The sequence below is a fragment of the Euleptes europaea genome, chromosome 14 (assembly GCF_029931775.1).
Source record: "Euleptes europaea isolate rEulEur1 chromosome 14, rEulEur1.hap1, whole genome shotgun sequence".
NCBI classification, from domain to species: Eukaryota; Metazoa; Chordata; class Lepidosauria; order Squamata; family Sphaerodactylidae; genus Euleptes; species Euleptes europaea.
The window spans coordinates 50445314-50460498 of NC_079325.1; the positions used below are offsets into that span (position 1 = coordinate 50445314).

The window sequence follows — 15185 nt, forward strand, 5'->3', positions numbered from 1 at the left end:
CCCCCCTGTGGCAGCGGATGGTCGAAGACTGAGAGAATTAGGTTGAGACCCTCCACGCACATTGTCGGTTTAGCAAGATTCTGCAATAGCCCTGCAAGGCAGGGCAATGCTTTTATTGTTAAGCCCGTCTTATGGTATCAATACCCAGTAACAATGAAGCAGTAGGAGGTTGAAGATTCAAAGCAGTTTGTTTTATTGGCCAATACACAAAACGCCTGGTGAAAATTGCCCAAAGCGCAGGGCGATTCACACCCACGTCAAAGGACCGCAAGCACGAATATAGACTTCGATAATGGGTGGTTACAGAGGCGTAATACACACGTAAGGACCCAAATGCCCAATACTCGGGACCCCCAAATTAACAGAACCTATTACAGAATTGAAGGCGGTAACAGAGAAAGTGATGATCTCATGTTCACTAATGAGCAAGAAGACCCTACAGTGTCAGGTGCTGCTCTGTTTGATCCTAAGTTACTGCCTTCTTATCTTGGACCTTGATTTCTGCCAAGGCTAACTTACGGAGGTTCCTAGCTGGTTCTTATCTGTGGAAAACCAGCTTATGAGAGCATACTAAGATCGTCTACAGCTTCTCTAATTAACTTCTAACTAGAGCAGTGGTTCCCAACCCTTTTTTGACCAGGGACCACTAGGACTTTTTTGTTCGGTGCAGGGACCCCAAGGTCCAAAATAAAAATTCTGAGAATTTGAAAACAAACTTTAATCATAACTCAAAAAGGGCAAGAGTCCAGTAGCACCTTAAAGACTAACAAAAATATTTTCTGGTAGGGTATGAGCTGTGGCTCACGAAAGCTCCTACCCTACCAGAAAATATTTTTGTTAGTCTTTAAGGTGCTACTGGACTCTGGCCCTTTTTGACTACTGCAAACAGACTAACACGGCGACCCACTGTGAATTATTTAATCATAACAGTTAAACATTAAACTTAGAATAATATTTGAATATGTTTTTTTATAATAGAGAACTTTTAATTGAAAATATTAATTTATTATGGGTTTATAACTTTGTTTCATGGACCTTAAATTTAGTTCTCGCGGACCCCTGGGGGTCTGTGGACCCCAGGTTGGGAACCAGTGAATTAGAGGGTAAAACATGGCCTCTTTAGGTTTGAGGCCTGCTAACATCTATAGGTGCTTGGTGTGACTTTGTAATCGATGCCGACTCTTATCTGCGGAGTCTGGCATGTTTATAAGTGCAGATATACTTTATTGAATATATTTCAAATCAAAGAATACATTTCCCATCGCATATAATGATTTCAGGCATTTCATTATGCCCAGGTGGCTGAGACAGGCTTTCCTGTGGCTCACTGGAATTCATGGCATAGCTCAGGCCCTGAACCAGGATGCTACACCAGCTTTTCTTCAGGTCGGGGGACAGAGCTACACCTGACGAATTTCTGTCAGCACGCGAGGACTAAAGGTATAGCATAATTTTCTTCTTGGAAGTGGGCTCCCCTCCCCCCCATCCCGGGATGCCAAAACGGGAAGAAGCGACCCCGTTTAAATCTGCCTGCAGACCATACGAAGGCCGCGTACAGAGCTTGGCCCTGTGTCGCTATGGTAACGCAGTCGCTATGGTAGCGCAGTGGCCTCTGCCCGCCCGTTTCACGCTCCGTTACGTCACATCCGGCACCGCTCCTTCACCGCAGCGCTCCGAGCAAGAGGTAGGGGTGAGGGAAGAGGGTCACGTGATTCCCCGCCCTCTCCGTTTCTTTTCTTTACGCCCCCCCCCCATTGTGAGACTTGGCATGGCCCACCTCTGCCGGGTCGCTAGGGCTAACGGGACGGGTGCATTTTGGTAGCGGGGGTGTCTATCTGGGTTGGAATGAGCGAGCGAGAAGGACTGTGGATGGGAAGGAGGTGAAGTTTTTCTCGTGAGCTCGTCTGGAATTGTGTTGTTGTTGTTATTATTACTTGGCCTTGTCTGACAATATTCTGAATGAGCCGTTTTCACAAATAAGGGGAGAAGGACAAAGGGGGGGGGTACAAAGTGGCGATAGCCAAGAAGCGGGGTGGGTAGGAGGCGAGAGCTGAATTGGGGGGGGGTTGAATAAAACTGGATTAGACCAAAAAGTTGAATAAAACTGGATTAGACTCATTCGTGGACGAGGAGGAGAGGTCTGTCAGCACCTAGAGGCTGTCGGTAGATAAATGGAACTTCCTCGTGCAGGGGCAGTTTACCTGTGACTGCCAGAAGCTGGACTGCAAAGAGCGGAGGGTTGTCGGCATCTTCGCACCCTGCTCAGTACCCTCTGGCTGGAAACGTCGGATGCTGGGCTGCTCTTGGCCTGGCCGAGTTGGCCTTTATGTTCTGGAACCGGTCGGACGGATTCATAGGAGACAGATCTGTTGGCAGATGTGTACCCTCGTGGTTAAATAGAGCCTCCACGTTCAGGAGCGGTGTGCCTCTGAGTACCAGATGGTGGGAACGAGCAACGGAAGAGGGTCTTCCGTTGCCCTGTTTCTGGGTTTCCCAGGAGCATTCAGTTGGGCTGGTGGGATCCTTGGTCTAACCGAGCAAGGCTACTCTTACGTTATTATAAGAAGTGGGAGGAGACGGGAAAAGGACCGTGAAATGGGGCTAGAATGACCTGAGGAAGAACAGGTAGAGGGGAAGTAAAGAAACAAGGGGAAAATGAGGATGTATGAAACTGCCTTCCGCTAAGTCAAACTGTTGGCCCGTGTAGCCAGCCATTGTCTAATTTGCAAGGATGCCGCAAGAACCAAATTAAGTAAACAATTGAGAAGACTTCTGTGAACTCCCTACTATGCGCACCTGGAGGAGGCTGGCCACTGTATCTCTGCATGAGTCACGGTTGTCGTTTGGGCCTCCTTTCCAATCAGCCTTCTCTGAGGTAGCAAGAGGGTTACATGATGCTTTCAGTTGCCAGGCATGCCAAGTTAAAGGCTGTTGCATGTGTGAGGGGGTGTCTCTTGCATTGTGGCATGTGAGCACTTGACAGATGTGTGCCATTTCTCCACATTGGATAATTCAGTCACTCCTAGTCCTGAGATTCAGCACGTTTATCTGTCCTCACAAGAGGCTGCCGGATGTGCCTTTTCATGAATCACTGCTTCTTCGGTTTGTTACACTGACTCACGAAGAACCATAGTTGCTGTGTTCCCTGAGCATTCATTATTCTTTATTCTGTCATACTAAAAGCCCTTCTGGCTGTGAGAAGGTATCTCCAATTTTAATCTATTTTAAAAGTGTATTTTCCTCTTTTATTACCTCAGAGTGTTGTCCTTCTGAACATAGGACGGGCAAGGGAAACACCAGTACTATAGATGGTAGAATTGCATTATTAACGGGATGACAGAAAAAGCAGGTTGACCATCTGTTTCCATTCAGAAGTAATTTGCTGGGATTCATAAACCTGTAAACCAGGGTGCTGGCTTTGCCGGAGCTGTACTTCGATTTTCTTATTAGGAGGGCCTAGCTGTACACCGTGTTTTATAAATAATTCATATAATTATAGTGCTAACTGCATAAATGATTGCATGTTGTAGTCTGACAGGCAGTGCATGTTCCCAGAGTTTGAATTATTCTGGAGTTCATTGGAAGATTAGTGTGTTGAGGATCTGGTAATGTCCTTCCTGACAGCGTCTTTCAGAACAGGGATGTTAAAATGATGTCCAAGGTTGGGTGTGATTTTTTTTCTTGATGTTTTTTTGGTGGGTAAACGTAAATCAGTTTTGCTGACCCCTCTGTTACATGATGCTCTCAGGTGTCGGGCATGCCAAGTTAAAGGCTGTTGCATGTGTGAGGGGGGTGTCTCTTGCATTGTGGCATATGAGCACCTCTTGACAGATGTGTGCCCATTTTCCCTTGCCCCAAATGGCTTTCAATTAATGTTGTCTTCCAGTCACTAGGCTGATGACATGTACAGCCGAGGAGTATGTACTGTGAGCAAGAAAAGCTCTGTTGCAAATCTCAGTTTGGCTATGAACTTGCTGAGAGGCCTTCGGCAACTGCCCACATACCCTCTTGGGGCTGTGATATGGATTACTGAGCTTCTGTGTAAACTGAGAGCCTTGTGCCACCTTCGAGACAAATGGATTTATTGTGGCATTTTTCTTTTGTGTCATAGTTTGCACTTCATCAGATCAGCCTATGAACAGTGCTGATCCAATAAGTCTGTGGTCTTTTATGCAGGGACGTTTCCCAGTGATCACCCCAGCTGACTACTTCAGGGCTTCCTTTTGATTATGCATGCCTTTTCTGACCGTCAGACATTATCTTGCTCTCCTCGTGCGTTTTGCCCATGTTTTCCAGATGCTGTTTTAGGCAGAATCTGGCAAATGCAGGCAAAACGCGCAGGGAGAGTGAGGCGACCTCTGACGGGCGGAAAAGGTATGCATTAATCAGAAGGAAACCCAAAGCAGTCGGCAGGGGTGACCGTGGGGAAACGATCCTGTGTAAGAGTACTGTGAGTCTTTCAGCTTCCAACAAAACCCTTGGTTTTTCTTTATTTTTTCAAACTACAGCAGACTCTGGGATCTGAGGCAATGCATATGAAGCACCTTGAAAGCGCATTATATAAATGCTGACTATTCATAGTATGTTATGATTGGGATGGTAACAAGAGCTTTTTCTGCCTCTTTTAGTCTCGACAAGCTTGCCAGACAAGATGCTGGGCCTCCTGAAGCACCCCGTGGTCCTTTCAGTGGAAATAAACATCAATCTGTTGGTTTTAGCTGTCGCTGGATTAATAAGCCGGCTGTGGTCACTGTCGTACCCCCAAGCTGTAGTGTAAGCAAACTGCTTTGCATTTTCTTAATTAGGTTGTGGTTCTTCCCCCAAACACAGACACACACTGTAGTTTGCTGTTGCTCTTGGATCCTGGTTGTCTTTGATGACACAGTGTCAAGTGGAGGGGGCAGCATCTGTTGTATCCATCCCCAGAGCATCCCAGTGTGGGAGGTCATTGTTCATTCCTATTTTGTAGAGGATTTTATTTCTCTGCCTAGCTTACCTCTAGATTAGGGGTCCCCAACCTTTTTGAGCCTGTAGGCACCTTTGCAATTTTGACACAGGGTGGTGGCACAGCCCCAAAAAACAGCTCCCACAAAATGGTTGTCGCAGGAGATGGATCCAGCCACAAAGTGGCTGCCACAGTTTACCTTCCACCATGCAGTGAATATCTTTGGGCTGTGGTGGCAGCTGCTGCCAAAGCAACATTTTAAAAAATCTTCACACCCAATAAAATCTTCAATGGCTAATCAGAAGCCCTGCTGAGCAAGAGCCCCACCTGGCTCTGTCCACTTTCTAAAAATGCTTTGCAGGCGCCAGGAAAGGTGTCTTGCAGGCACCATGGTGCACATGGGTACCATGTTAGGACCTCTGCTTTAGATCATTGGCTTTCAACAGGGCTGGTTCAAGGTGTTTTTTCATTCCCATTGCCTCCTCCCCTGATGGCCAAGAGCAAACCAAACCCCCATAGCACAGGTCTGCTGTGGCAACTGGACTAATGAACACATGAAGCTGCCTTATACTGAATCAGACCCTTGGTCCATCAAAGTCAGTACTGTCTACTCAGACCATCAATGGCTCTCCAGGGTCTCAGGCAAAGGTCTTTCACATCACTTACTTGCCTAGTACCTTTAACTGGAGATGGCGGGGATTGAACCTGGGACCTTCTGCATGCCAAGCAGATGCTCTAACACGGAGCCACAGCCCCTCCCATCCCCAGTGTACATGAACAACAGCTTCTTCACGTCAATTTCGAGCCCTGCCTTTCTTTTTGGTCAGGAGGTGCAATCAGAGGCAGTTTTCCTGGCTCCACCCCTAATTTGTTGACTGGTAAGCATTTTAAGATTACAGTGGGGGAGTGAGGGCAAAGATTCTAGCAGAGTGGGCATTAGATTTATGGACAGAATTTCAAGCCCACTCTTGTTTATATTCAAGATTAAATTGTAACCAAGCAATGTGTCTTTAAGAGCATCAGTTGAGGATACAGTTGTGGATGCATAATGATGGTGGAAACTGCTGTCAAGTCACTGCCAAATTATGGTGACTCTGTAGGGTTTTCAAGGCAAGAAATGAACAGAGATGGTTTGCCATTGCCTGCCTTTACATAGAATTATAGAGTTGGAAGGGACTACCAGGGTCATCAAGTACAACCCCCTGCACGATGCAGGAAATTCACAACTACCTCCCCCCCACACACACACCCCAGTGACCCCTGCTCCATGCCCAGAAGATGGCCAAGATACCCACCCTCTCATGATCTGCCTAAAGTCATAGAATCAGCATTGCTGACAGATGGCCATCTAGGCTCTGCTTAAAAACCTCCAGAAGAAGGAGAGCTTACCACCTCCCGAGGAAGCCAGTTCCATTGAGGAACCGCTCTAACTGTTAGAAAATTCTTCCTAATGTCTAGACGGAAATTCTTTTGATTGAATTTCAACCCATTGGTTCTGGTCCACCCTTCTGGGGCAACAGAAAACTACTCCGCTCCATCCTCTATATGACAGCCCTTCAAGTACTTGAAGAGGGTTATCATATCACCTCTCAGTCTTCTCCTCTTCAGGCTAAACATACCCAGCTCCTTCAACCTTTCCTCATAGGACTTGGTCTCCAGACCCTGGACATCCTTGTGGTCTCTCATTCAAGGTTGACCCTACTTAGCTTCTGAGATCTGACGAGATCAGACTATCCTGGGTGAGGGCATAGTTCATAACAGTTGATGTATCTCTGTTCCTGTTTTTTAAGTATCCAGTGTGAAGTCTACATACCTTTCCCTTCTTTGGTATTTCAGTTTCGATGAAGTTTACTATGGACAGTTCCTCTCTCTGTATATGAAGCAGATCTTTTTTGTGGATGACAGCGGCCCGCCGTTTGGTCACATGCTTTTGGCCTTTGGAGGTAGGGAAGAATCTCATGGTTCATTAAAATTTGTGGCCTACCCCATCACAAAGGTACAACAGAGGTAACTGGGCCACACAATTAAGTCAACTGTGGTTTGTTTTTTTAATTGATACTTCTATCCCCACTTTCCAGCCAGAAATGGAACCCAGAATGAATTATTCACTGAATCGAAATCTAGAATGAATGACACCAGATTAAGTGCAGCATGTTCTCGGGGAGGGGTTCTCAGGTTGATCTGGTCCCTGGCAGCTGCCCTGTTTCTTTCTGCCCTCTCTCTGATGGCCTTATCAATGGCAGAAGCTAGAGAGAAGGAGACTATTACCTGGAGCTGGATCCAGGTGTGATGGAGGGCAGAATCAGAATCAGATTTATTAATACGGCATATGCCAATAAAACAACGATACAGAGATATGAGAAACAATAAAAACAATAGACATTTAACTGTATCAAACAGTTCCTGTCTAAAATAAGAGATATTTGGAACATTCACCTGATCTATGGGAATGGGAATTTTAGGAGCCTGTGTGGTGTTGCAGTAGGCGGGAGAGACTAAGGGTGTTGCCCTTCCCTCATGGCCCTCTGGTCACATACTGTTACTTGCCCGTACCTTTCTGCCTGTAATGTTCTTTGCAATCTGCACTAAAGATGACCAGTTTCTACAAAACTTCAAACATATGTATGTGTGTGTGTTTTTATATACAGAATATAAAATAAGTTATGTAAAAGATGCTGATTTGCATTCAATAGACAGCTTTGTTTGATTTGGAAAAGAAATTTATCACTTGTGATGGGAAACTTTTTCCAAAAACGGGAAAGAAAGAAGGGAAAGATGTTCATTCCATGGTGAGTTGATGTGAAAGTAGGGTGAAATTAGTGGAATTTTAGTGGAATTATAGCCAATATATTGGTTGGTGTAACTTAATGGATTGTTAACTGGTTATAATGTACAGTGTTCAGGATGATAGATTAACTGACTATAGTTTTAAAAATGTTATTTATATTCTTGTGCGTGATGTTTGTTAATTGATTATTTTTTAAAGTCGTGTACTCTTTACCACCAACCCCCAAATGATTATATGGGCTGCCAAGTCCTTATCATGACCTATTTTCTTCTGTTTTAGGTTACTTAGGTGGATTTGATGGGAATTTTTTATGGAATAGAATTGGCGCCGGTAAGAGACAGTTTTCACTATGGTTGCTGATCAGAAGCTCTAAAGTTATTATAACTGTGATCTTAGATGGGATGCAGATCATTCCTTCCCGGGGACAGTTCATACATTCCATGATGGCAATGAACTGTCCTTCTAATGCATTTCAACATTTTAAATACATTTATCTCCTGCCTTTCTCCCTTATAGGGACACCAAAGAGTTTGTATTGCTTGAGGCATTTATAGCTAATCTCATCTTCCTGTCATGCTATCTACACTCATTTGAAAATATTGGGTTGTTGGCATACCTTTAGTGTGTAAATGGTGTTTCTCAGACTTGATAATGGGGGACAACTTCCCCCCTCCTGCATTTAAAATGGGAGGCATGTTTCATTCCTATGACCAAAGAGGCTTACTTTCAGGAAGATGCAGGGAGAGGTGGCCCTTCAAGTATGTGGGCCCCAGAGAGAGGTTAGAAAAAGGAGACCAGACAGTAATTAATGTGATTCCAACCTGTGGGTGACTGTAATAGTGCTGAAAACTAGCATCTGGTTTGGAATGCAGAGAACATCTGGAGCTCTCTCCATCTTCGTTTCAAGCACTTCACTTCGTGCTCAGCTGCTCTGAAAATAAGGCTTGAAATAACCTTGAACCTTGTTATTTTGCATATTTAAATTAAGGATTTAAATGTAATTTAACCCATTTGTCAGTGCCAAATTAAAGATCAGGGCAGTCTTCTGGGAAAGGGTCAGTGATGTGTAGGCCATTCCATTTCTAGTTCAGTTTGAGTTATGAACGCAGATCTTTGTCCTCAAAGTCCAAAATGCCCCACTGAAATCCTGTTCCTGGGGGACAGGAGACCCCCAGGAACACAATATTAGGGGCAGGTGGAGAAATCACATTCCGAGGGCAAAATTCTTGCCCCCGCAGGAACATCTAGCCTGGATTTCCTCTGGGTAGCAGTCGGATGAAGATATGGTAAGTGCAGTAGAAAATCACAAGGCAAACGTACAGTTCTGAAAGAGAAAGACCCAGTAGCACAGTATTTAGGACTGTGTTAATGCTTGCTTTGTTTTCTAGGAAGTGTGCATCATGCCCAGTGGCTTCTGACTCTTGATTCTGCTTTCCCCATTGCAGAATATAGTTCCAACGTGCCCATTTGGACCCTGCGGCTGCTGCCTGCAGTCGCGGGTGCCCTGTGTGTTCCTCTGGCGTACCAGATTTTGGTGGAGCTGCGTTTTTCACACCTTGTTGCTCATGGAGCTGCTCTGCTAATTGTGTTTGGTAAGCTTTGTCCCCTTCCACTGTCTGTAGGGACGGAAAGCCAACAGCCTCCCCAGCTATGTAGAAAAATGAATTTGCAAATTAAACATAGCATGTGGGGACCCAAAATAGCCTGATGAGATTGAAACTGGATAAAGATCACACAAAACAACTACTAAGATAAAGGGTAGAAGATACTGAAATGCAACATGATATAGCAAGGACACCTGGCTTCCTGTCATCTTTAAAAAACAGGTATATATTGGCATCCCTCTCAGACCTCTCAGATTTAAATGTAAACAAATTACGCAGATCATTTACTCTAGCTTGATGAGCAGTACTACCGTCTACCGTAATTGAAGGTAAATACAATAAGATTCCATTTGAGGCAAGAATTTGTCCAAGTGAACTTGGAGAAGCTGAGGCTAGGGAACACATTTTCTTTAAATGTCCTATATGTGATCAGCTTTGACTCTCCATTCTATCCCCATTCTTAGTTAATTTACCTGGCCATTCTAATAAATATAGACTTGAAAAATTACTGACAAGCGAAACCCCTTTAATTACAAGACAAGTTCCTAAATACTGTGTTGCAGCAGTTAAAGCTCGAAGTAGGATAAAAACTAAAGACGTAGGTAATGACAAGCTTGGTCTTCTGAAGCCTAATAGTGGATGATTCTGATGATTGTTTTATGTGTAAGGAAGAGTTTATATTTAAAACAGATTACAGTATGGTAGTTTATCTGATAAGTTTTTATATTTTATTTTATATGATATTATATTGCGTGTTAGGTATTACATACAATATGTATTTATTGGTCTTTGACCGCAAATAAATTCATTCATTCGGCCTGATGAGGACTGAGCGTGCCTCAGAAGGCACACAGTGTTGAGAGCAATTGAGGTCTGTTAAGGGGAAAGTGGGGCGGGAGTGAGCTTTGCCTGCTTAAGTCCTTGAGAGTATATAGAATCCTGGAAATTTTAGGGAGTAGGAGTGGGATTTCCAAATCCTCCCCCACCCCTCGTATTGCAGTTCCTTAAAGGCCGCCTGCTTGTACGACGTGTATTTCATACGCATAGTATCTGTCTCTTTCCCCTTCTTTTCCTAACAGAGAACTCCCTGATCACTCAGTCTAGATTGATGCTGTTGGAGTCAGTCTTAATCTTTTTCATCTTGCTGGGTGTTTTATCCTACCTGAAGTTCTATAACTTGCAGAGGTAAAAATTTCTTTAAAAGTAATCTATGAATAAGTTGCGGAAACGTGTCTCTTCAGGCTTTGTTTTGTTTTTGTTTTGTTTTGTGGGTAGCTGCGTTGTAAGCCAATTGGGGAGAAAAACAAGGTATCATTATCTAAATACATTTTATTTGGGGAACTTAAATGCACCCCCCTTTATTCCATAGGATAGTTTGTGCAAATTATAATCCATGGCCTTTTTGCCTCTGGTTGGGTGATGTCTGGGGAACTGAATTTGTACTAAACCTGTGTGTGTGTTTAGAAGAAGAAGAATTGGTTTTTATATGCCGACTTTCTCTACCACTTAAGGAAGAATCAAACTGGCTTACAATCACCTTACCTTCCCCTCCCCACAACAGATACCCTGTGATGTAGGTGGGGCTGAGAGAGCTCTAAGAGCTGTGACTAGTCCAAGGTCACCCAGCTGGCTGTAGGAGTGGGGAAACAAATCCAGTTTACCAGATTAGTGTCCACCACTCATGTGGAGGAGTGGGGAATCAAACCCCGTTCTCCAGATCAGCATCTACCACTCCAAACCACCGCTCTTTACCACTAAACCATGCCGGCTGGCTAAGCGGTTAGTCACATCTCTTGCCTATACTTCCTTCTGTATGTATCGACGTATTGTACCATTGGTGCCAAGGTCAGGGCTCAGGGGTCCAGAGAACTGATCATATCAGAGGGTGCTTGCAGCTGGACCCACTTACTCTAGGAGCCTTAGGTCTTCCCCTTTCGCACTGACTGTCACTCTGTCAGAGTGGGCAGCCATGCTTGAACATGCAGGGGCCCCCCCTTTTTATTCCTCTTAGCCTATGGAACTCAGGACTACTCCGCTCCAATACAGGTGAAGTATCTCCCGTCATCTTAAACCTGCCATCTTGGCAAAAGTCTCTTCATACCACCTTTTGCTCCTAGGCTCTTTATATGTTTGTACTGCCACACTGAATGCTTGAATTACATAAACTCTCTTAATTTGGAATCCTTTGCCTCTGTCATTATTCTAAGGTCTCAGATACGGGCTCTGGTATACATTGGTTGCTTCTCGCTATATAAATATTGTAATTGCCATCTGCGCGCTAATTCCCCAATCAAAGCGCATTTTGGCTAACAACCCTGCCCGCAGCTTTCTCATTACACTGAACATTTCTGCAGAGACCATGGAGTTAAATGTGGTGGAGTTTGAACTGCTTGCCTGCATTTACTTGTATATCCTTCTTGGGTTTTTGAGTCTTTCTTGTCCTCTTATTCAAGCCCCTTTTCTGCAAGATGGTGGTTTTGGCTTTGCCTCAGTGGAGTTTCCTGTGCCTGCGCAGTTGGGTAAGTATTAAATTATGCATTTCGTATCGTTGAGGATGTCATGCAGGTTTGACAGTTGAGGGCAGGGAGGCACAATAAGGGGTTTATAAAATTTTCAATAAGAGGTTTATAAAATTACCGTGGACTGCCAACCCCCCCCCCCATCAGTGGGTTCTAGATCAAATCAAGCCTGAACTCACCCTAGAAACTAAAATGACTAAACTGAGGCTGCCGTACTTTGGTCACATTATGAGAAGATGAGTTATTGGAAAAGGCAATTGTGCTAGGAAAATTGGAAGGCAGCAGGAAAAGAGGAAGACCCAACATGAGATGGATTGACTCTATAAAGGAAGCCACGGTCCTCAATTTGCAAGACCTGAGCAAGGCTGTTAAGGATAGGATGTTTTGGAGGACATTAAATCATAGGGTCGCAATGAGTCGGAAGCGACTTGATGGCACTTAACACACACACAAAATTATCAGTGGTGTGGAGAAAATGTCTAGAGTTGGGTTTCCACAGAACACTAGAATGGGGTTGCCCGATAAAAATTGATGGGCAGCTTATTCAGGATCAGCAAAAAAAAATGCTTCCCACAATGCATCGTTATAATTGACGTGTGGAATTTACTAGATGTTGAGGCAGACAAAAGTTTAGATGGCTTTGAAGGGGTTTAAACACAGCCCAAATTCCGCAGGATTGGGTACTAGCTATTATTGTCCCCATCTGCAAGAAAGGTAACAGAGCTATAGACCAATTAGTTTGCTGACTGTAATTAGTAAACTTTATACCAAACATCTTTCCCTAAAACTCTGTGAGTGGCTGGATCAGGAGGGCTACCTTGAGGAGGAACAAGCAGGGCTTAGACAGGGAAGGTCGACACTGGATCATTGTTTAGTTTGGGATTATTTTATCCCCAAAACATGTGCGGTCTGCAAAAGGTTCACTGTTTTCAGTGTTTGTAGATCTTAGAGCTGCTTTTGACATGGTTTCCCGTGGGCGATTATGGTTAAACATGGCGAATACAACAATAGACAGATGCCTTCTTTACCTGATTATGAAACTTCATGAAAACACGAGTTTATGTATAAGGTACAGTCATGAAGGACAATTGTCTGTTCCCATTCTTACACAGAAGGGTGTGAGACAAGGATGCCTCCTGGCTCCTTTCCTGTTTAACATATGCATTAATTCCCTCATAAAGTGCTTTCAGAAGATAGATACTCATGCACCTATACTAATGGAAGGAAAGAAACTTCCCATCTTAATGTGCGCAGATGATGCGGTTCTCCTCTCCCAAACCTGAGTGGGACTGAAGAGAGCACTAAGTGCATTAGTTCAGCAATGTCAAAAGGAAGGGGATTAAACAAATTCATGGAGATCAATGGCTCTTGGCTGTGGTGGCTAACTGTGACTTCCATGCTCAGCGGCTGGGTGCCTCTGAATGCCCGTTGCTGAGGCGTGGTGACACAGGAGAGATGTTACTCTTGTGCACTGTCCTCAGAGCCACGGAGAGAGGGGGGCAGAATGCTTCGTTGCCCCCTGGATGGCTTTCAGGGTTAACCATCTCAGGTCCGAGCTGCCTGTTTTATGAAAATCCTCGGCGTCCCCACTGTCTCAGTCGTTGGCGTATGGTTGGAGGGTTTGCTTGGCTTACCTGCTGTGGGGGTTTACAGCTTTGCAACCAGAAAGCATTCATTTTGTGGGAACCACCCATTCCTGCTGGTTTCGCTGTGGTAATGCTGTCCCGATGGCTTTGTGCCCCTTGTCCTGTTAGGAACTTTTCCAAAGGCACCTTGAAACACGCACCTCCGAAAGCGTTTTCACCTGTGAATGTTTTGCATGCATCCTTGTGGTCAGGCTGGTTTCGGTGCACGTTATCAGTCTTCGATGCTCCTTTCACAGGGTGAAATACATGGGCCTCTTCACCTACATCCTGCTTTTGACCATGGCAGGAATGCACTCGTGGCAACTGGTTGGCGATCGGAGCTTACCCAATGTAAGTAGCAAAGCTGGCACCTCTTTGGGCTTCTAAGAGTGCGCAGTAAGGAAAATAGCTCTTCCAAAACTCTTGAGATACGTCACGGCAGTTGTTGTTGTTATTATTATTTCCATTTGTTACCCCGCTCTTTCCGGCCAAAGCCAGGCTCAGAGTTCTCGGAAAGCTGTCCAGCGTGTGCTGCTTTTCCTGTGCAAATTGTAACAAATGCCAAAACACGAACAGCCTTGCAGCCCTTGATGCAAAATGTAACAGCAGATGGTCTCCAGCTGAATATCTGCCTGTTATAGAGCTAAATAAGCAAAGGAGAGCCCTAACCCTGGCAAGGGGGGTCGGCCTTGCCTTCAGCAGTCCTGGAGGGGAAATTTAGGAAGTTATCAATATCTCATTGGGGATGCCCCTGCAGGTCAGGTGAAATGGAAAGTATAAGTCATATTCTATTTAGGTGTATCTACTGCGAGGGAATCGGTCAGAAGCTAATTTTTCCTCTCGTTAACACAATGGAATCCAGTCCAGAGGAAGAGAAAATGAAATTCCTCTTATGGGAGGGAGACTCCCAGTGTTATTTACAGGTAGCCAGATATTGTTCTGCAGCACTTAAAATCCGCTCGGAAAAGGTTACTAGTGTTAATAAGGTTAATTTTAATTGATATAATTTTATCTGTATTTTTTACAAAGAGATTGTTTTATCATGTAATGGGTTTTATTGACAAGGTTTGTATCTTTTCTGGCTAATGGCGTTAATAATGAATCTTTAAAAAAAAGCAGATGGTTTGGTAGGCCACACCGTTTGATTCTTACGAGTCTTCCCCCCCCCCCCCCGCTATATTAGTTTCAGAGGTTAGCCCTGTTGGTCTGCAGTAGAAGAGCTGGATTCGAGTCCAGTAGCAACTTGGAGACCAACAAGATTTTTGGGATATGAGCTTTCAAGAGCCAAAGACCTGACACAGGGAGCTTTTTCTCGAAGCTTTTTCCCAAAATCTTGTTGGCCTCTAAGGTGATGCTACTGGACTCAAATCTAGCTTTTCTGCTAAACTTTATTCATTTTTACATTGCCTTAAGTCTTTTTTGAGAAAGGCAGTTTACTAAATAAACAAATGAAGGAGTCTCCTGAGCTGGAAGGTGTATATTTCATTGACTGATTGATTCTGTGTCCCACTTTTTGACCGGGGACCCCAAATTGGCTCACAGCATTTGTCCACTGCAACAGATTGAGATTTTAAAAAGGGGAAACCACATGTGGATATGGGGCCAGTCCAGCTGAACCAGGATCTAAAAGGAGGCTGTGTCATCACATCCCTGCCTCTGTCTCTCTCTTGGCTCGCATGGGGCACTCTGCCAACTTAGGAAATT

General features: G+C 44.5%; 1 protein-coding gene across 1 annotated transcript in view; it reads left to right on the plus strand.

Annotated features, from left to right (window-relative positions):
- The first annotated feature begins 4630 nt into the window (after positions 1–4630).
- POMT1 (protein O-mannosyltransferase 1) overlaps positions 4631–15185 on the plus strand; it is a 29069-nt gene continuing 18514 nt past the window's right edge. The window contains exons 1-7 of the mRNA XM_056860368.1: positions 4631–4773; positions 6782–6888; positions 8013–8063; positions 9179–9325; positions 10417–10522; positions 11791–11856; positions 13739–13832. Of these exons, the coding sequence (XP_056716346.1) occupies positions 4652–4773; positions 6782–6888; positions 8013–8063; positions 9179–9325; positions 10417–10522; positions 11791–11856; positions 13739–13832 (693 nt within the window). The 5' untranslated portion in view covers positions 4631–4651. The remainder of the gene's footprint in view (positions 4774–6781; positions 6889–8012; positions 8064–9178; positions 9326–10416; positions 10523–11790; positions 11857–13738; positions 13833–15185) is intronic.